Here is a 23,610-nt window from a genome sequence, read left to right as displayed (position 1 = left end):
AGATGAGAAAAAAATCAAACAATTGGAGGACCAAATGAATATAGTCAAAAGGACCGTGACTACCATGAAATCGATGCAGCGGAACTTAGTCTAGTCCCGGACTTGGTTCTTCCCCCGAAATTTAAGTCCCCAGAGTTCGAGAAGTTTGACGGGAACAGTTGCCCATCCGCTCACATCACCATGTTCTGCCGAAAGATGACAGGATATGGAGGAAACGACCAACTCCTGATCCACTATTTTCAGGATAGTCTGTCGGGCTCAGCCATTCGGTGGTACAACCAGCTCAGCCGATCAAATATCAAGACCTGGAAAGACCTGGCCAAGTCATTTCTGGAACAATACAAGCATAACAATGACATAAGGCCAGATCGAGTTATGCTACAAAATATGGAAAAGAAGAATAACGAGAGTTTCAGGCAGTACGCACAAAAATGGAGGGACTTGGTTGTGCAAGTTCATCCACCGTTAGATGAAAAGGAAACCCGGAAACTTTTCGTGCAGACCCTGAAGGCTCCATACTTCGGGCACCTGGTGGCGATCACATCAGGAAGCTTTTCAGACTTGGTTATGGCCGGAGAAATGATTGAGTCGGCCATAAAGCAATGCAAGATTAAGGATGGGGAAGCCAGTAAGAAGCCTCCTATGAGGGAGAGGGATGGAGAGGTTAACAACATCAACACTTCAGCAAAGGTGTTACAATCTCCAGCCCAAAATCGACTGCAGCTGTACCGTCAGGTACTTCTAAACAAGATTCCATGAGGGAAAGAGAACATTTCGACCCTATTCTCATGACCCGAAGAGCTTTACCAACAACTTCTTGACACCCATGTAGTGTCACCATATCCAGTAGAACCCATGAAGCCCCCATACCCCAAGTGGTATGATGAGAATGCGTATTGTGAATATCACGGCGGTGTCCCAAGGCACACAATTGAGAACTGTTACGCATTCAAAAGAGTCGTACAGAAGATGCGAAACCAGAACTGGATCGACTTCAATAACTTGGGGGCATCCAAGTGAGGAAGATCATTTCACTTGAGGCATTCTGTTTGAACCTGTTTTCCCCCCCACTTTTCAAGTTTTTGTAAAAACATTTGAATAAATTTATGCTACTTTAAAGATTGTAAGCAATGAATCACATTGCAAACTCGCAATTCTTTAATATCATCTGAATTAAGAAACTCTGTAAATGATTCAAAGTTACAGATCTTTGACGAAGTAACATGATTTAAAAACAAGGACTTTGACCTTACCCAGAATATACACTCAAACACCATACCCTACTCTTTCAATTAACCAAATAACCTTTTCCTTTCATAAGGTGCGGACAACATGAGGCATCATGTACATATGACAATTACTATACTTTTGTTTAAGACGTTCAATGACGATGAGAATCTTTACAAATGAAAGAGTTGAGTAGGTGAATCTGGTTTAGGTCAGTTGCTTGAAAATTGAACTCTAAAGATGAAATTTTTGACTTTCAAAAACACCTAGGCTATAACAGGTTCTTCTTGACAATCTTAAGAAATTAAATCCGTAAAACTGAGCTATTCCACTAAGGCAATTGGTTACAGAGGAAACTCGAAGCCCTGGCTTTATGAATAGATTGTATTCAAACCATGACATTGCTCGACACTTGGCAATTCGGTGTTTGCTCCACTGCTCTTGTCAGGCTGAAGACTCTGTGATGAGATGAACCCTTCAGTTAACTTGATAAGAGTGATTATAATATTAAGTGTCCCTCTAAAGCAATTGGTTAAATGCCCCGGCTTTATAGATTCAGCTAGCCATAATGACAAGTTAAATCAAATTTATCTAAGCAAGAAATTTTCGGTAAAATGGACTAAGGGAGTTAAGGAACTTTTGTCCGCGCCTAATTGAAATGCCAAAGCATGGTTCGATATTTCAAAAAATGACTTTTTTTTACCAAAACCTTAGAAAGAACGCCAAACTAAAGTCAACTCATCCATTTGAACATTTGTCAAAGAGCTGTAACTCTGAAAACGTTAAAAGAGCTATTGATTCCTTGATATTCTTTGAACTCACGTTTATATTTGATTCAATTGCGAATAAATTTTACAGCATTTTTATCATTTTCTCCTGAAACAAGAAAAATGAGAAAACATTTTCAAACAGAACAATCTCGGATATGAAATGTCTGTAAAGCCCAAGCTCGAGAAGCAATGGGGCACGATCGATTCCATGGACCAGATTGGCAGACAAAGCACGGACCCATCCAAGAAATAACCATAATTATTCATGTTGCATGCATCTTAGACATACTTAGGTGCATCACATCCATCATTTAGCATGCATAATTTTGCAGCTTTCAGAGTCAAGCTTCGACTTCAGGATGAAGGCTACTCGACTTGCAGCACCTTTAAAGAACGATGGTGTAACTCAGCAGCAAGAAGCTACACCTCAATCGACTTTACATATCTACGATCAAACTAATTTCAGATGGGTTTGAGAACCAATTCAGATCAAATTCAGTTCAGCTCACTCAACAATGAGCAACATGTTTCCAGTTTATGTCTTCAAGCCAGATTTCAATTCCACAACGGAAGATATTTGGTTGTCAGAATTCATCACGGGCTTTCCATAAAATGGGAGTCATCCAAAGATTGTCTTACTTGGTTCTCGCTCAGAGGAACCACTGAAGAATCATGACCGGCTTCGACCCGTTAAGGGAAGCCATTTTTTTAAACAAACTATTTGCAGCATAGCTTAAGTCTAGAAGGGCTATCTGCCAAAGACCCCTGAGTTCGATTACACTCAGCTTCGAGGGTACATTATTTACAGCATAACTCAGGCTAGAAGGGTTATCTGTGACCAAAAGACCTTTGAGTTCGACTACGATCAGCTCAACGGCACATCATTTGCAGCATAGCTTAAGTCGAGAAGGGCTATCTGCCAAAGACCCCGAGTTCGATTACACTCAGCTTCGAGGGCACACATTTGCAGCATAACTTAAGTCGAGAAGGGTTATCTGCCAACCAAAGACCTTCGAGTTCGACTACGCTCAGCTCCAAGGCATATCATTTGCAGCACAACTTAAGTCTACAAGGGTTGTCTGCCACAAAAGACCTTTGAGTTCGACTACGATCAGCTCAACGGCATCATTTGCAGCATAGCTTAAGTCGAGAAGGGCTATATGCCAAAGACCCCCGAGTTCGATTACACTCAGCTTCGAGGGCACATCATTTGCAGCATAACTTAAGTCGAGAAGGGTTATCTGCCAACCAAAGACCTTCGAGTTCGACTACGCTCAGCTCCAAGCATATCATTTGCAGCACAACTTAAGTCTACAAGGGTTGTCTGCCAACAAAAGACCTTTGAGTTCGACTACGATCAGCTCAACGGCACATCATTTGCAGCATAGCTTAAGTCGATAAGGGCTATCTGCCAAAGACCCCCGAGTTCGATTACACTCTTCGAGGTCATATCATTTACAACATAGCTCAAGGCAATAAGGGCTATTTTCAATAAAATTGTCGAGTTCGACTCTATTCAGCTCGACGATACCTCAATCACTATTGTTCGGCTGCAATCAAGGTTTTCAAGTCGAGAAGAAGACCTGGGTTAATCGTGCCTTAGTGACAAGAAACTATTTTCCGACAGCATAGCTTAAATCGAGAAAAGCTATCTGTCAACGAATACCTTTCGAGTTCGATGTCATTCAGCTCAAAGGTCTATCAACCACATGGTGGAGTCAAAGAACTACTTCTAGTCGAATTTTTAAACCAAAGTCTTTAAATCGAGAAGAAGACTGAAGTTAATTGCAATTTGGCAACGAGAAGCCACATTCCAATTTCAAATTCGAACTACGACTTTTCATTTCGAGATGGACTCGACTTCGCTACGAATGAGCCATTCATAACCCCATTCGACATGGAGTTCTATTCAATCTTCAACTCCACCGGACGAAAATTTATGTCTTTTTGTCTTTGTCTATTTTCGTTCCACGAATTCGTTCCACGAAAAAGGACAAAGAGGGGCAGCTATAGACACCCATTTTCGTCTCATTTTTTTTATATATACATATGTATATATATATAGTTTTGAAAACATATTTGAAACATTATATATTATATAGTTTTTAAAACACTTTGAAAATAAATATAATTTTTAAAACGTTTTTGAAAATATATATTATATGGTTTTAAAAACATTTTTAAAATAAATATAATTTTTAAAAAGAAACATTTTGAAAACATATATATATTATATAGTTTTTAAATCATTTTGAAAACTTATAATATATAGTTTTAAAAAACATTTTTGAAAACTATATAATTTGAAACGTTTTAAAAATATATAATATATAATTTTAAATACTTTTGAAAATATATTATATAGTTTGTAGAAAATATTTTATATTATTATTATCGTGTTATTTATTTTTATATTTATTTTTATTAATTTACTTTCATTTTAATTGTCTAGGTCCATTTTGGGTCCAAGTAAGCCAAGTTGGGCCTGACCCAGCCCAGAGCACAGATTAGGGTTTCAACGTCTGTCATAGCGTCGCAACTGGGGATTGGGGTTGAAAACCCTAAGATATCATTTGGGTCAACACAGGGTGCAACGGCGCCGCACAGAGGTAACCGAACGGTCAAGAGGTGAAACGGCCGACCGAAAATCCCGGATTGACCCATCCCGGATGACCGGCCACAACAGCAACAACCCCTTTTTTGGGACTCATAACAACCGGTGGGGTTATAAAAGCCGGTGAGGCCATGCAGGGGAAACCCCGAGCGTCAAGTATCACCGAGAACGAACCAACAGTACACCGCCAGAAAACCAACACAACAGAAACCGAGCAAACTGAACAACAACAGTAGATCATCGAAAGAACCCAAGAGAAAACAGTACCAACAACACCAAACACAGTCGAAACAGAACAGCGAGAGTCCATCACAAAAACGATGGTACACACAAGATCATCGAAAAACAGTAAACCGATGTGTCATATGAACCACAAACTCATATCAAATAACCAAAACCATCAAGCCAACATCACAAACAACAAAAAAAACAGTGAACCACAACCATTCATTTTGGCCACCGAGTGGTGGCCGGATTTTGGCCATTTTCTGGGAGAGTTGAGAGCATTCTCTCAGCTGAGGGAGAAAAGATTTGAAAATGAAATGAAATGAGGTGTTTTAGCTTATTTATATACCAAGGACCATCCTGCAAATACAAGATTCTTAAATCCCTTCCGTCGTCCCTGATACTTGAGTCGCAATTCATTTTGGTCACTACCTGTAAAGTTGCCTCCGAATTTCCAATTTAATCAATTTAGTCCATGCTTATATTTTTATATTTCGTGAATTGGCACCTAACTTTTCTTTTCTCTTTTGCAGTTCATTTTAATACCAATCTAGTCCATTAATTTCAATTTGTCTCAATTGATCCTCTAAGTCGATACTTTTTTTATTTTTTTTTATGTTTTTGATTTATCTAACATTTGTCTATTATATATTTTCTAACATTTTTGACTTTTTTAGAAGAACTCCAACCAATCAAAGGTAAGTAATGTGAATCGGGTTTTTAAATTTAAATTTAAACTTTTTAATTCTTGCAATTAAGACAACCGATAAATTAATTGGTACCGAAAGGGCGGTTCAAGGGTGCTAATCCTTCCTGACCGTAACCGACTCCCGAACCCGACACGCGTCTGGTACAACGCAGATCAAGTAAGAAATAAGGTGTCCGATCAACCCATTTTAAAAAAATAATAATAATAATAAATGATCGGTGGCGACTCCAAATCATTTTTCCTAAGTCGAAGCCCAATTCCGGGGCCCAACCGAAAGACGGTTACGACAGGGGGTAATGACATTCCCGGTAATATACTCCAAAAAAATCAACTATTAGTATAAAACATTACCGAGAATATCATTCCCAACCAAACCAAATGGGGGAATGTGGCCATCCAAACGCCCCTAATTTAAATATTTTCCTGTTGAATTGATTGTGAACTGCGTAAAACGTAATACGTCAAATATATACACGGGGTTCCTTCATTTGCCCAATTTCTAAATTATCTAATTTGTCAATTCATTATGAAATAATGAATCAAGTAATGTCACGTGATTAGAAATAAATTTAATTGGTTTTAATTTTAAATCTCTTTGATGACGTGTCATCATTTGAATCGTTAATCATGCATAAAATTTTACCGTATAAACCTATAAAAAATATTATATTTGACACATTACTAATATTTTACTTTTTATTCAAATATTTTATTTTGTTTTATGTACTATTAATAAATTAGATTAGATGATCTATGAATAACTCGAACTTATATTATTTATTTTAATTTGTTGGTTTTAATTTTGTTATTACTCCATTCATTTTGAATTTTCTAAGTTCAAAGTAGACCCTTACAATCCACATTTAAAACGTAAACCCTTACAATCCACATATGAGTTTTTCAACTAAAATTCAGTGATTTAATTGCATCATATTTCCCCAAACTATAATCATTATTTCAAATTAGTCCTCAAACTGTTATATATTCCAATTTTATCCTCAAATTATGACTCTAATTCTTAATTAGCCCTTAAATTTTTAAAATTTTAATTTCATCCCCAAACCATGACTCTTTCTAAATTGGTCCCCAAGTTGAAACTATAATAATTGAGATAAATTGACCCCTACATCTCCGACAAGCTATAATAACTTGAAAGATTGGACCGAAACTTCTCGGGAATTCTAATATCATACTGCATTGAAACTTCCTAAGAATCACCTCTGAAAATCAAACAATCGTCCCATATTCAAAACATAAACCCTAATATCCATCTAACCTTGCAGGCTCCACAATAGCATCTCGTTCATTGCCTTCAATTTTAAAAAAAAATGCAAATTCATTCAACTTCCTTAAGAATTAGTTCTTTACGATTTCGTCTACCATTAAAAGAAGATGAAGAAAACGAAAGAAGCTTTTAATTATTAAAGAAAAAGTAATGGAGTTCTTGTTTGAATTTTATATGTATGATATGATGACGATAAGCTGAGATGGAGAGACCATCTGAATAAATAGATTGTTGGGACTATTTGACTCTTGTAGTTGAAGCTTTACATGATGAAATCTGATTGGTTCCTTACCCGCACCCACCACCTTCTTACGTGACACTCTTTGCCTTTACATTTGTTAAAGTTCCACACAGCAACACACCACTGCTTGCAATTTGAAAAAACAGCCGGAGATGAAGGAGAGTGGTTCTTCTTGGAATACCTGATAAAACAGGTATAGAACAAGACCAAACACCTCAAATGTAGAAACCTCATAGGCGACAAAAGGAAATATGGACTCGTTAAAAATAATATTACGAGAAATAAAGATTTTGCCAAAACTATCTATGCGTTGATTTATTGCAATTAAATTGAGTTCGAACCAACTTAAAAAAGAAATCAATACAATAGAAGTTTCGTATTTGTACTTGATCAAATATAACCAAGTGCAACAACTATACATGTAAACAACTGCTACATAGTAGTTATAAGCAATGGACATTATGGGGGCATGACCCCAAACATCAACTTCAACCAAATGGAAAAGACATGTAAACCGTAGTGGATAGAGAAAAGGGTTGAGCATGACTCTTACCCTGCCCAGCATGGTGCGTTGATGAGGCATTGGTCACATGGTGCGTGCTACCAAAGTCAGGGAACCATCGTAGGGCAGTGGTCATTAAGGAATTGACTTGGGCACACAATGGACTAAGGTGCAACATCAAAATTAATGCCTGCACAAAAGGATTGTAACTGACATCAGTGAAGTCGGGTTAAGTAGAGCACATGTTAGCTTGCAAGAACTTCGGAGAGAGATGGAGATGCGGAACTGCTCGAGGCATGACTTCAGAACAACGATCGAAGCAAGAAACCGAAAGATTACAGTAGCACATCTCCAACGATCAACTGATGATAAGAGACCGAACATCTGATACCATGCTGAAACCAGCGAAGAAAAATGAGGAACCCTAGCATAATTCGGTGAAGTGCAAATATGATTTCATTCATTGAAAACTCGGTTACATAGTCCATTACATTGTGGTTTATAAAGTCTAAAGTATAACCAAATTTAAACTTTAAAAGATGATTTATAGCAGATGCAACTCAACAGGTTGCATTTAAGGAACTAGAGACAATGGAATTGATGTACAAATATTGGTTAATTTCACTGTGGAATTATCTGACAGTAATGAATACAAATAAAGAGAAAAAACAAATAAATTTTAAAACAAAGGGGATCTGGAGACAAAAAAATTATTTTTAATGCATGTATCATGTACGTATACATGATTGTACAAACTATCAGCCACATTATCATTAGTCCGTGCAAACTATCATTGTAGTGTACTTGAGTTACTAGGGCCTAGCAAGTCTTCGCATTTTGTTCCCTCACAAAGGCACTCTTGAGGGTTCGCATAGAAATAGTCTTCCTCCTTCGGTTTGTCCGGAATAATCCGACGACGGAAGGGCTGACCCATTCGTTTCTCATGCACTTGCCTTACGGCTAGCACAAAGTTGTTCCATGGAAGAGTCCCGTTCTGATGCAAATCCAGCAATTCGACGAGTTTCTTTCGATCTGGCAGGATGCTTTTCTTAAACCCAAGATACCTGAATAAGAAAAAGACTGTTAAGACAATGGAAATAAGCATCCTACACCCACTCTCAGTTCATAATTGGGAAATATACATACCTGCGATGACCTTCTACAACTTTGGCCATGTTCCCGTTGTATGTCGGGATGAATGTGTTGCTGGCAATGGATACCATAAAGTCCAAAGCTGCCATCTGAGATGAATGGTTCTGAAATTGCTGCAGTTCTGCTGGATCTAATACAGTTTCCTTTTAACCTGAAATTGTAATATTGTCATAAGATTCACAAAAATCTTATGAAAAACACAATAGAAACTAGTTACTAGTTTTAGAAGCCAAAGTAGAGCTAAAACCGGTACTTGGTTAGTAAACATGCACATTGATAAAGGATTAAAGAGATTCTAGCGGCCCAACTAAGTGCAGGGAAAATGGTTCATGCAATCCAAGCCGTCTATTTGATATGGGTGAGTGGCAAATCACATTGGGTTGGGATTAATACTTCAAAAATAGTTGGTAAAAAAGGTTCCAAAAATCCTAGCGAAAGCTTAGGTGTTCTTGTATGCACCCAGAAAAAGTTGTTAACATAGAAACCTGTGCTTGATGAACCTTAAATCAAAAGTAGGAACGCCCAAAGCAAAACCTTTACAGGGTCATAATCTCACAATGTGTGGAAATGCAGTTCTTAGAGGCGCCAATCGCCGTTCACTGCCGTAAATTTCACCAGAAGCAATGTAAATCTGAGTCTCCTTATCAAAACCAAATGCTTTCAAAAGTAATGTAGCTTCCTCTGGCGTCAGAGGACACAGCCCTTGTTGTCTCCTTTCTTCAGACACTATTTCTTTCTCTCTCCACCAAGGGTATGCATACCTGAAAGAAAAGTGTAGCTATCTAGTTATGATTCGTAATACATCTTGATTCTTGAAATTGATAATAGATCACAAGATAATATATAGATCAAAGTATAGATTTATATCTTGTCATCACTAATCAAAATTTTGATGTGACTCAAACAAGCAATGCAAGGGTACATCATGAAAATCTTGCCAAAAACTAACAAAACTAGGCCATTGGTTACTACCAAAAGTGGAAAGCATCTTAGATTTGTTTTCCTTCCCCATCTAACATTATACTTCAGAAAAGTACTCATATTTAAGTTGCAGCACACAGCTCTGGTATCTTGTTTGTGGTAATGTAATGTGGATGCTGGCCGTCAATAGTGGCTCTCCTAAAAAGACGGCACACCATTCCTTGCTAAGATAATTAGTGTGTAGACTGGAATATATCAGCTTCAACAAGACAAACCTCAATTGTTTTAGTTCCTCAGCTTCTTCAACAGTGCAGCCGTGCGTGCAACCTGAGAAAGCTAACATGTCCATCTCATATCTTAGATGCAATGCCACAAAGGGTCCCTTTTCTTGAAGAATCTGAACCAATTTGTACCCCAATGTCTCAATCTGAGGAGTAAATTTCAGTCCTTGGAAATTCACACGGCACCTGAGTTTCTGAAGATCAGGTTGAATCCCATTATTTGCCAGCCGTGCATCTGTTCTATTGAAGTGCACTACCTTAAACTTGCTGAACAAGGGAAGAATCTGTGAGATAATGTCAAAGAACTAGATTTTATTGCGCACACATAAAAATAGAAGAGACAAACACTTCCATTGATCCATTTGAGAGAATTATCAAACCTGTTCTAAGTAGTATTTTTCATTTGACCAGCTAACAGGAGACATCCGAAAGGGTTGAAACCCATATTTCCTACTAAACTTCTTTGGCAGCCTTCTGATAATTCTAACTTCATCCCTTAGTGAATCAATGAAATGTCTCACATCAAAAATGTCTTCAAAATCACTGCAAAAACAGATCACGAGTCAGACTTTTACAGCAGCTGAGAATGAATGAAACTGCCCTTTTCAGAATTATAAACATACCTATGGTCTGCCCAGAATGATTTCTTGTCAAGTTCTGGAACAACCAAAGTGAGATTTAAAAGTCGGGCAACAGTTACCATGTCACAGATCTAAAAATGCCCAATCAACTGCATTAATAACATAATGTTGAATAAATAAAAAAAGGAAAAGATGAGGCTAGAAAAAAGACACAGACCGCAGCACGCATTTGATTCAAACCCCCGTTGCATGAAACTTCAAGAAAACCATTGCTTCTATAGTTTCCTGCAACATGCAAATATGCATGAATGAAGTTCTTCCTTTCTCCAAAAAATATAATTGAGAAAGTAAAAAAAAAAAATCCTTAAAGAAAATTCAGGGATACATGTAAGGAATAAAGTTATAGTCACAATTTCTCAATTCCCTGAGAAGATTGGCCTGCATTTAATAATGAAAGATTTCAAAATATTGCCTGGTAGCACAAGTTTGTACCTCTATGGAATTCATAGGTATTTATAAAACAAAGATGTGGAGGTTATTAAGCATTGTGAAGCATGAACAATTTCAGACAGCAGAACCTAGAAATTTAGTATCCACGGATGCCGACAGCCTTGATGGTGTAACATAGAAGTGATTAATGCATTAGAGCTCGAGGCAAAACTAATTTCAAAATATTACTAAGGAGGGCTATAATGAAATGCAAACTGAAGAGTACATATCAATCTAACAGACACCATCTTCCAGCAAGCAATACAGATTCAATGTCGTCATCAGTCTGGACTCTGGTATAATAGGGTGATGCAACTATTTCAAACGTTAAATGTAGCAGGTCCAATAGCAACTAGAGAAAATAAATAAAGGGGATGATCTATGTTCATCAAAGTAACAAAATATCAAATGTAAACATGATGAACCACGTTTGTTCTTACAGTTTATCTGCCAAAAGTGAAGCTAAAAATCACACTTAGGGCCTAGGAGAAAAAACTTAACCATAAACCAAATAAAATTTACATGCATATTTCCTAAGACCCTTTTTCTGTCTTAATCAAGTTCAACACAAATTTCTAAGCTGAATAAAAAATTTAGAGCAAATTCAAGGCAAAATAAGAAGAATGATGATAAAAGCGGAGGGGACTCACTGGGAGGAGGAAGAGGCGGCGGGGAACGGAGCGAGAGTTGAAGACGAAGAGGGGGACGAGAAGTCCAAGGCCTCCGATTGGTTAAACCGGAAAGTAAACGCGGGTTCCATAGCTCACTGACGGCGAGGAGCTGAATCAAACAAGTCCAAAGCAAAATGGTGGAACAAACTCTAAGGAACCAAACCTGAAGACGAGTCCTGGGAATCAGTTGAGTAGGAATCTTATCGCACCTCACTTGCATATTATTCTCTGACCTATCCTCCATTTCTCTTCGTCTCTCCTCATTGCCGCTTCTTCATTTGAATCCCCCCTCCAAAAAAATTGTAAATTCCGTTCACACTTGACAATCAAAACCTTGCGATTCGCCCTTCTTAATAAACAAAAGCACTAGAAAGAGATCTGGAACCCGAACATACGATGGCAGGAAAAAAGACAATTAAATTGAATATACGAATCAATCTCGCCGACCGAACCGAAAAACAACTGTAATTGTTCTTTCCTTTTTCCTTTTAGGCCTTTAACCGTTGTAAATTGTAAAGTGTATTTAGACAATCAAAAGTGAATTTTATACATATTTTCCCCAAATCGTTTTCGTTCCGGGAAAATAAAAATGATTTTTTTAGCCTCCAGTTTCCTTGATTTTATAAAAGGGATAGGGTCTGTTCGATTTCCGGGAAGATCAAAGAACTTGAAGGAGTAAAATAAATTAAAATAAAAATAATGTAAGGGGATACTTCAACGAGACGGCATCAGACGTACGCTTCAATGATATTTTTTTGTCAGAATCCAGCTTCATGCACAGTCACGGGAGAAATAATAAAGTACAGTTATATACATTTGATTTTGTTATTTAGTTTTAATAGAGTTTATTTTAATTTTATTTTACCCTAATAATTTGAACACTAAATAAAGACATTTCACAGAAGAAGAAAATTCAAGACAATTTTATATCCCACATTTCTATATAAACCTGAATAATAAAATAATATGTTAATTATTTTCAATGATGTGGATCTATATTAAAAATAAATTTCATACATTAATCAAATACCAACTTAGAAAAGTTCAACCAGTTTGCTCATATAAATCATCTTCAGTCGCATTATATAGCGAAAAATTCCATATATATCTTAGAATTGCTCTCGTCCAACAGCTTCCAAACAACATAGGATTTTTCTAGTCGATTATTACATCCCATAATTATAGGGAATTACAATTTAAGGATTTAAAATAGTCTCTGTAAGAGGCAACATTTTTTAATGTCAATTTGAGTAAGAATTTATGTCTAAAATTGCACGCCTAGTTCATGATTGAATTCAGAACAAAGAGATGAAACCCGGTCATGGAAAAAATCTATTATCGCAAAGCTTGCTTATGTATTCACAATATCATCTGCACGAACGATCCGATCGATGGGGTGTATATCGTCGATTCACCAATGTCATGCGTTGAATATATTCCAATGATGATCTGAAGGTAAAGTTTCCTTGATCTTTTCCAGCCTCTTGAGAATATCCAAGAACGAAGGTCTTTGGTTCATGTCAGCAGCCCAACACTTCTCTGTTAAGCTAAGAAAGATTCAAGAAAGAAAAACAATCAGACGAGATATTCCCCCACATTTTCAAAACGAAAGGTAAAAAAGGCCAACGATACCGGCATGTTCCTGGCATAGATATCTTAAATTTTTTTTAAAAAAAAGGTTTCTTTTTTAAAATGTAACCAACTTTATAATTTTAAAACTCAAGTTATGATTGGAACATGAAGATGATGTGGACAAACTACGAAATTTTCTAGAGAAGTAGAAAATTGTATGAATGGCTTACTCTCTTAGTTCAGGGAGGTATGATTTCGATCGAAATATAGGTCGGTGTCCATCAGCGACATGCTTAGCTGCTTCATGAGGTTCATAATTTGACAATGGTGGTTCTCCTTCAAGCATCTGCTCCAGGTAAGAATAACTTAGAACTAGTCTAAAAAATACTACATTGATTGACTTCATTTCGAGAGAGGAGGAAGATTACCTGATAAAATATCATCGCGAAAGAGAAAACATCAACTTTTTTGTCATATTTCCGGTGCTTGAAAACTTCAGGAGCCATATAACGATCTATTTCGAATCAAAGTAAAGAAAGTAAGTATTCACGGATCATATATTATCCAAAGGAAATATATAAGATACTCACAACTCCCGGTCTCGCCAGTCATTTGTACACATCATGAGAATTTTGAACTTTGATGAGCTTGCTCAGCCCGAAGTCTCCAACTTTCAAATGGTCTGCACTGGAGTTGACCAAAAGCACATTTCTGACAATAAATAAATAAAGCTTCATGAAAAGATCAATGCAATTCAAGGTTTTCAATCATGGAAGCAAAAAAGAAAAGAAAACGACTAGAGAAACGGGGTAATATTTGTGTTTTCAGAGAAAAGCAGAAGTGCAATAAACATTCAAAATTCAAGAGGTAATTTCTACAACAAAGGAGAGCAGTCAAACGCATAGAGCCTTGAACCAATAGCTAGTATACCAGAATAGGATCAATTGCAAGAAAACTGAAATAGCAACCTACTCACCTGGGTTTTAGGTCTCGATGAACAATGACATTTGGCTCTGTGTGAAGATAAGCCATACCCTGGCAACAAAATTATAAAATCCTGATTAGCAAAAAAGCATACATATGAGAGAAAATTCAATTTAGTCATGTAGCTAATACATATTCTGTAGAGTAGCTCAGAGGAGATGTTCAAAACGAAAGAAAACTAACGATTTTATCCTAATTAAGAAAACGATGTGATTTATGGTATTCTTACATTTTTCATTCTCTTTCTCCAGGTTTACAATAGTGACATGAGAGCTGCACAGACAATACAACTTAAATAGAAGCTTTCTCATTTACCTAGCAATGTCCAAAGCAAATTTGATGGCTGTTGATGGCTGAAGTGCACCCTTTTCCCTGAGATGCTGATGAAGATCACCCTGTGATAGCACATAATGTAATAAAAGTAAAATTTAAGATTTCTATTAGAAAATTCTATAGAGAGATCTAAACTAGAGGGAAAAAGGAATATATATATATATGAACATTCGCATACCCCTCTTAAGTACTCAGTAATTAACATAAGAGGCTTCCTGTCAGTGACAGCTCCGAGGAATTGAACTATATTAGGATGGCGGAGCTTTACAAGCAAATTCACTTCATGCCGGAAATCCTGACTGAATCAGAACAGACGCACACAAAGAATTGCATTCTTAATACAATAAAAAACAGGATAGGGAAGAAATTAAGTACAGCTATGACAAGCATCAAAACCCTGTAAAATGCATTAAAAGGCAGAAGTGGCTTTCAAAACCAAAGCTATTACACCAATGAGAGGTATGAGTCATCAAAGTAAATGCTTCTTGCATTGATGAATAAACTAATCTGATATATATAAATATATATTTCTTCGGTCATTATTCATCGTCAATGAGAACATAATTTTGAGCATACAATATAGACTGGAATAAAAAAAGCAACCATTCATGGAAAAGGGCCTCGATGCAAACTATAGAGATTATATATTTAAAAACTTAAACCCTTACATCACCAATCGGTCATCGGAAAGCGATGGAAGAATGCGTTTGACAGCTACAGGCGTTCCTCGCCAACTGGCTTTCAAAATCTCACCAAATGAACCCTGGCAGTATGAAATAGAATCGGTGAAAGCACATGTACTAGATAATACAAGGAAAATGAACAAAGGCAACTAGCATGCTGAATTGCTGACAACCAGAATATAAGCAGCTCATATAAATTCCAGCTCCAAGCTGACAGATGGAACTTACACGTCCACGAGACACATTGACTACCCTTGAAGAAATTTGACAGCTAATAAGCTTAGACTAGCCCTAAGAAACACATTCTCAAGTACCAATTTAATAATACTCAACCTTTCAAATAAGCAGAAAAGGACATATACATACATTCAGCTTTCTCCAAGTGCAGAGAAATGGGATCATAATTCTAAGGAGCATGTCCTGATTAGGGACAGTGTTGATGTAATTGCCCATTATGAATGTCAAATTCAGACAGATTAAATCTCCGTTTCATCAAATGATTAAGAGAGCTGCTTCTCAATATGCTAGTTATAAGAGAATTTTTATTATATTCTTATGAAACACCACTTCTAAACCCAGTAACAGCACTCTCTGGTTTGACTAACAATAACATGCACTCTTGACAGAACGATATAAGGCACTAGATCCTAGTTATGCCACGTGTTTTAAGGATTTGCTAGGTTGGGACGACTGAAAAGTGGCAGAAAGAAGTTTTAATTAATGATTAAGCACGTTGGAAGGTGGTTATGAAGCCTAAACATTGGATAAAAAAAATGTTTCAGGCCTCTCCTTTTCCATCCTTCGTACCAAGAAAAGCCTAAAATCAAGATATATCATGCTAAAATTGAAGCAAGAAATTTTCTCAATATGGTTTTGCACTTAAAACAGTGTGTAAGCAAGCTCTTCAGTAACATTAAGAAATTGAAAGCATACCTTTCCTATGATATTTGAATTTGAAAAGTCCAGCTCAGAAGGGTCAATTTCCCAGTCACATTGTTTGGTAGAGGGGGTAGAACCGGCTTTGGTTCAAATGGCTTCCATTTTGGCCCTGCAACAATGAATACTTTAACTTTCAGTCCATAATAGCAGTTAAAATGATAAACTTGCAAGGTCTAAAAGTGTTTCCATCAATTAAACCTGTTAAACTAGCTCCAGTAAAATCAGATCTGAAGGGATAATGATGAAGAATTAACAGCCAAAATCAGTTTGCATTCACATTTTAAGAAAAGTGTTCATGAATTATTGTAAACATCATTGAGCATGGATATGTAAACACATGTGCAAGTATATAATATTCTAAACAAACGCCCATGATAGAGAACATCAAAAACTTCAAGTGAATGACACCAGGGATGTATTTCTATGCATTCAAACAAATTAATTCTTAAAGATGAAAAAAATAGGAAACATTATTGGAAAGTTAAAAGGACATCCACAATTTCAAGTAAGCCCCCATATCTAAAACCTTGATTCCTTCCTTAGACAAACAACAAAGTATGAAAAGTATCAAATGTACTATATAAGTAGTATATACTTAATACTGTTAGAGTAATCCATAATTATTATGAGCAAATATGGTTCAAAATGGTATCGCTGGAACTAATCATTCACCATACTGTGAAGTCTCATTACAATGAAGGAATGCAAATTAGAGGACATTCATTTTAAGAACACTAAAATTAGACTAAATATTGAAAGAAAATAGCAAATAAAATCCACAAGAAATGAAAAACTGCAAAGTAAAAAAAAAGGTGAACTTACATAAGATAATCCACCATGCGATTTCAATAGCTCAATCATGTCACGTTTCTTAGCTCCTTCTGCATCAGCTAAAGGCTACAATTACCGGAAAGGAAAAAAAACTCAAGTTGAATCCAAAAAAAAAAAGACTGCCTAACAGTAAAAGCCTAAGAATTAGAGAAAAATGAGACAAAAAGTAAAAGTTGAGTTGACACCGTATTCTTCCATCGATCTTGGGCGTTGACATCGGCGCCATAATCGATAAGGCACTTGGCGACAACGGTCCAACCGTGGAGTGAAGAAACGTGGAGAGGCGTACGGTTATCATAGTCCCTAGCGTGAACCAGAGACCGATCTTCCTCGAGAAGCTTACGGACAGCGCCAGCATCGTTCTGATGAGCGTGCCACAGAATCTGCGATGTCCTACTCACTCTCGCTTTCTCCTTTTGCTTGTCTACCGCTGATGTCGAGGTAGCTTTCCCACTCGATCCCTGCCCCGGAGACTCTCCGCCGTTTGCGTCAGAGCTCATAGTCCAAGATCTGTTCTCTTGTTGTTGATGAATTGCAAAATATTTACTTTGTTATTATTATTTTTATTAATAATTATCAAATTTCGTAAAGATCACACAAATTCAATGCATTTGGGATATAAATTGTAGGAGACGTCTACAACTTCGAAAGAGAGGCTGTCGGTGAGTGAGCGCGTAAGGCCGCGTTGGCGCCGGCTTATTTACTGTCTTTTTTAAGGACTATTATTGTTTTAGTCCCCCTACTCCTAAAATGTATAATTTGATCTCTTATAGTTTAATTATAACATAATTTAATTCTTCTACTTTAATGATATTATAAGATTTATCCATTAACTTATACCTCAAATATATATAAATATATATCCATTATTTGATCACATAATTAAGACCATGTAATATTTCATTAATCATCTTTGATTAATTGTAAAGTGACATATAATCTAAATGCTTAACATTGTATTAATAAAATAGGTACTCGTTTTCACAATCTTATTAATTTGGATTTATTAATAAAATTATAAAAATATAAGATTAAATTTTGTCAAACTAAAATAAGAGAATTAAATTTCGCAATCTGAGCATAATAAAGGGCCAAAACAAAATTAGACCTTTCTTACTTTTTTTTACACTTCACCTTTTTTTTAGTCCGACATGTTCAGACTTTTGACTTTAAGATATTTCTATTTTTAAAATTCATTTCTAAATACATTTGGCTTAATTTATTTTTCATATTATATCCCTATACTTTATAATTAAAATATTTTTAATTATTAAAATCGATTAGAAATGAATCAAAGATACTAATCATACAAGTAGGGGTGTTCATTCAGTTAATTCGGTGGCCGAACCGATCGAACTACCATTTTCGAATTAATCGAATTTTTTTTTCTTTAACCGTTAACCGAACCGAACTTTTTTTTGAAAATATTAATCGAACCGAATAAATTTCGGTTAATTCGGTTAATTTTCGAATTAACCAAAAAATTTTAGAATTTTAGAATTTAATTTTTTAATTAAAAAAAATTTACAATTAATTTAAATAATATCTAATTAATTTGATTCAAATATTTTGTATTTAGTTTTGATATTATTTTAATTAATTAATATTGATTTGGGTTTTAAATGGATTGGGCCTCTTAATATAATTATATTTAAAGGTTAATTCGGTTAATTAACCGATTTCGAACCGAATTAACCGTTAATCGAATTCTAAAAAAATCCTTAACCGTTCCCCGACCGAATTAATTCGGTTCGATCGGTTAATTCGGTTAAAATCGAATTTTGAACACCCCTAAATACGAGACTAAGCATACGGCTCAACCGTTTCAACTGGTATACTTTCGACCTTTTCTGCAAAATGGACCTTCATAATTAGGGTTAACATTCAAATTTTTTTAATTAATTTTTGTAATTTAATCAACTTAAGCGATAACTTCCAACATTAATCTAATTGATTTGATTAATTTTAAATTCATCAATCAGCTTATTTAAATATATATTTATACAATATTATTTTATAATCACTTTTAACTTAATCAAAAAATATTTTATATATTCATCATATATTTTAAATATTGATAAACTATACTACTGTATTACGAAAATTGTTAACAATCACTTAATAATAAACTAAAAGACTCTGCTATCGATAATATATATGGGAAAAAAACAGCTCTAAACGAAAAGTTAAATGTATAGAAAAGCTTATGGTGAGCAAACACAAGATTGTCTGAGAATCAAATCCACAATTTGCATCAAATGATGGCTTTTAAAAAAAGCTGAAACATTAAAACTTACGAACACCTAGTGTCACTTAACTCTTGTTTTTGGCTAACCGAGCCGCAATTATGCCATTATCTTGGCAGACCTCACATAGAGGCTATCTACAACCTTGCCAATGTTGGATATGGTTTCTAGTGTTGTGGGGTAGATGGCATCGGTCTTGGGATCGTCGAAGATGACTAGACATCCGGCACCCTGATCCAGTGTCCCAGCAAACTTCTTATCGAGGATCATCTGAGAGACTTTCTTCTCTACATGATCTACAGGTAAATCAATCAGTTCAGCAATATGAACAATCTCAACCTTCGAGAAAGGCTCAATCAATCTGCAAAGGTTCTGCTCCAATAGTGTGTCGTATAGCGAAGAAAGGTGCCTGTGAACAATAGGGTCTTCCTCTAGTTGGGGCTTGAAATCACGAAGCGCAATCTCAAAAAGCTTCAGAGAACGTTTTGCATGTGCGTCGGCAACAGCTTTCATGGCATCGAGTTCGGGACCAACATACTGTAGCCCTGCCTTGGATGATATTATACCAGCAACGTCATCGGCCTGGCTCACCATTATCTTGCACAACAACATATACTTCAGGCTAAAAACAGCACGAGGATCTTCGAGAGCATTGAAAGCTTCGAATGCTTCAAAGAAATAGCTGTAAGCAGTTTTGTAATCCTTTTCCTCGGCATGGAGAATTCCACTTTGCAAATCTATATTACCCTGTTGAGCGGGTGGCACGTAAATTGCATTTGCTGCAGTTCTTGCAGCCGTTAGAGATGCCTTGGCTTTAGGCAGGTTTCGAAGAGAGAAATGAAGCTTACTCTCCAGCAAGTCTATGTCGACAAGAAGTAACTTGTCATCCAACCTTCTAACCTCCTTGATTAGGCCGGAAAGAAGATTCAGTGCTTCCGGGTACTCCTTGTTCTCCATCAAAAGTGCTGCAAGCTTTGCTTCAACTCGTTGGCGTAGGAAAGTTCGCTTCTCAGCACGAGTCCACTGCACCACTTCTTTGCAAAGAGAAATTTGGAGATCTGACGTTCCTGGTATTTTAGCCACATCATCGATTATACTACGGACTATTTTAGCAGTTTTTGCCTTTGGAATTACTGCAAAAAAGGGCCTCAACTGGGTCAGAAGGCTTCTGAGCTCCTCTGCTCGGTTCTCCTGTCTAAGAAGATCAGATAGATTTGTTATAGCCTGCTCTTTAATCCGTAGAGAATCAGGAGCAGATGAAGGATTTTCTAGTACACGGTAGAGGATTGAGATGGATTCAGATGGAGTTCTGGCTTCTAAGGCCTGAGATATTGAATCAGTGGTTGCTGGGAGGTACGATGAAGACATTGTAAATGCTTAAAAATTCAAAGCCTGCAAAACCAAAAATAAGTTAGACACTGGTGAACTTGCATAAATAATTAAATTCCAGTACAAAAAGGAATACAAAGGTTAAAATTCAAGAAGTTTATAGCTACTTCGACAACGTGGATTGCAGCCAATTTAGCTAGTAAATCCTATATCAGACAAACTCAACTAACAACAGTCAACGTAATTTAATAGAAACTAATTAAATTACCATCACTCAATACAAAAAATAGAATAACTGAACAAATCTATTCTTTTTTCTTCACAAAACCAGAACTATTCGTACAAGCCAAATCCAACCTTCACAGGCCATACTATACTTCATCCAGAATTTCGAAAAACTAAATGCTCAACCATTCGATCCCCACAAACCATTGCCTGTCATCCTATGTGCCATGTGCCCATGTCAGAGACCTATAGTGTGGTATTAGCAACTCTTATGGGGAAAAAAACTATGAAATCTACTTATCTGCATCCACAAAGCTTTTTCTTGCTATAGGTTTCAATATATTGCGAAAGAACAAAAAAAAGGGGCATTAGGGTTCTTTTTTCTGATTTCCAGTTACCCACTCAAGTCTCATTTCAGGAAGCCTCAAATAACTAAAATAATGTAAATGTAGTCTCACGGAAGAAACAGCCGTGTGAAATCAAAACAGAGTGATATTTTACTTTGAGAAATGTGGATATCTGACCATACTTGACATTTCAATTATTAGCTATTCAAGGTTCTATTTCTCGCAAAGAAAGGAAAAGAAAAACGTTAAACCTCATGTTAGTGTATTCAAAAGTGAAAAGGAACGAAAAGTTTTACTCAGATGACCTGACGAATAATCGGTGGTGGATGCAGCAGGAGGCCGGGGGCACCGCCACGAACAAATAACACATCAAAAACAAACAACAAGAAGGTACATCGAAGAATAATCATACAAAGAAGTAAACCACAACGAAAATTACGAGGGCAAAGAACACATATCTTGAATCCGATGGGGCAAAAAGAAACAAATCAAAGGCCAGCCTCGAAACAATCGAAGCCCTAAAGTAAACTGTGAAAATCATACCTCTACCAATAGAAGAAGATTTGAGGAACCGATCTTTTCCTGAGCTGCACGCTTCCTGATCAACTCAGATTGTGCCCTTTAGACTTAACTAGTTCTTCTTTGGGTCAAACCGACCCGATTCAAGAGGGTTTTATGTAAGCAACCAACAAGAAACTTCAGATACCGTCGATTAAGCTTCCCTTTGTAGGCTTTTCGGCCTTTAAGTGATTTGGGCCTTTCCCAAGGACTTGTCAAATTTAAAGCTTTATTAGTTTTCTTTTTACATAATGTAAAAATTATAAGTTTTATATGGTTTTTTTTTATCATGAATGTAATTTAATAGATGAAATTAATAATAATAAGGGTAATGTACATAAATGATCTTCCAAAAATATGACGTCGCTTTATTGAGTCATTCGATTATTAAGAGTTACAAAATAATCATATGATTATTCATATATTCCAAATTCGTTTTTTTCCACTAAAAAGTTTATGTACGTCTGAACTGAACGTTAATCTACTGATTGAGATATGGTAAAACTTGAACTAAACATCAAAATTTCTAAAATTCAACCTTATTATTGAATAAAAACTCTGTTGAAAAAAAAGATGCATAATATAAAAAATGCTTATAACGTTTGGTTAAAAATTACTTTGGTCTCTATTTATTTTTGTGTATTTTAGCCCTTAATGTTTTTTGGGGTTGTTAAAAAAATCTTCATGGATGGAAACAGTTAGTTAACGCTCTAAAAATTGGAATATTTTTAAATTAAAATGAAACGTCGAGGCCTAAAATATTTCATAAAAATAAAAGTTAAAATGACTATTCAATCAAACGTTAGAGATTTTTTTACAATGTGGTTATATTCGTTTGAATTTATATCTTTCAATGTGTTGTAATAACAATCAAAGATGCAATTACAAAGGCCCTTCATTGGCCATACCCTTAAACGATAAACTTATATATATATTCTTTTTAAAATTATAAAATTATAAGTTGATATATTGTGAAATTATATTTTATCTTTCTAAAATGATAAAATATTAAATTAATTCAAAAAATATATAATTTTATAAGTAAATAAAAAAATAAAATTTTATTTCGGCTCTAATGAAAAAGTATAATTCAATTTCACTCTCCATTTTTATTAAATTTCTATCTCTAATATCAATCTAGTTAAGACTTAATCAACTATAATCATAACATTTGACTTCGAAATATGAAAAAATATATATATATATATATATATATATATATATATATTACTCGAGACAATTTTATATGCCTAATTTTGTTAGCATGAGAAAGGTATAATCCCAATAAATGCCCCTAATGTTTAATTAAACAATCATTTTGGCATTTATTCCTTTTTTCGAAACATTTTAACTTCAAAGTTTCGTTTTAAGGTGAAAAAAAACTCTTATTGATTGATTAAATAGTCATTTTAGCCATTATTCTTTTTTCGAAGCATTTTAACCTTTAAATACTCTATTTTAAGACAAAAGTATCTCTATTTTTTTAACGTTGATCATTTATTGATTAATAATTTTTATCAATTGACGAGTTTTTTGCTAAAAATAAAACGTTAAAGGTCAAAACATTTTAAAAAATATATAAATCAAAATAACTATTTAATAAAACGTAGAAAGTTTAACTCAGTTATTTCTTCATCAGGTTGGTGCAGTGGAGACAAAAACCCCTTTTCGGCTCAATCACTTTCCCACATTGGTTGAACCGAGTCATTTTTTTACTTTTCGGGCTCTCAATGATATGCATGGCCGCTTAACCAAAAGACAAATACTTCACATTTTAATACCTTTTCCTGTGTATTCTTATAAGATTTTTTATTTTTCGTTAATACAGAAACAAACAGAATTAGCTCGTTGAGCTTTGGTCCCTTGCAACTAAGGCAACCACTTCATTTGGAATT

At 35.5% G+C, this 23,610-nt stretch overlaps 1 protein-coding gene and 2 pseudogenes across 1 annotated transcript; all 3 read right to left on the bottom strand.

Moving 5' to 3' along the window:
• Positions 1-8,247: 8,247 nt before the first annotated feature.
• On the bottom strand, positions 8,248-12,244 carry LOC120203770 (annotated as a pseudogene).
• Positions 12,245-13,084: 840 nt separating this feature from the next.
• On the bottom strand, positions 13,085-17,565 carry LOC120203769 (annotated as a pseudogene).
• Positions 17,566-19,185: 1,620 nt separating this feature from the next.
• Positions 19,186-21,821, bottom strand: LOC120203768 (26S proteasome non-ATPase regulatory subunit 11 homolog). The gene is made up of 2 exons (XM_039203947.1): positions 21,699-21,821; positions 19,186-20,647 (listed from the first exon to the last, which is right to left on the bottom strand). The coding sequence occupies exon 2, from the start codon at positions 20,622-20,624 to the stop codon at positions 19,356-19,358; it is 1,269 nt and encodes a 422-aa protein (XP_039059878.1). The 5' UTR covers positions 20,625-20,647; positions 21,699-21,821; the 3' UTR covers positions 19,186-19,355.
• Positions 21,822-23,610: the final 1,789 nt, after the last annotated feature.

This window comes from Hibiscus syriacus, unplaced genomic scaffold (assembly GCF_006381635.1).
Source record: "Hibiscus syriacus cultivar Baekdansim isolate YM2019G1 unplaced genomic scaffold, ASM638163v2 tig00010263_pilon, whole genome shotgun sequence".
NCBI lineage: Eukaryota > Viridiplantae > Streptophyta > Magnoliopsida > Malvales > Malvaceae > Hibiscus > Hibiscus syriacus.
This window is presented reverse-complemented; position numbering and strand designations above follow the sequence as displayed.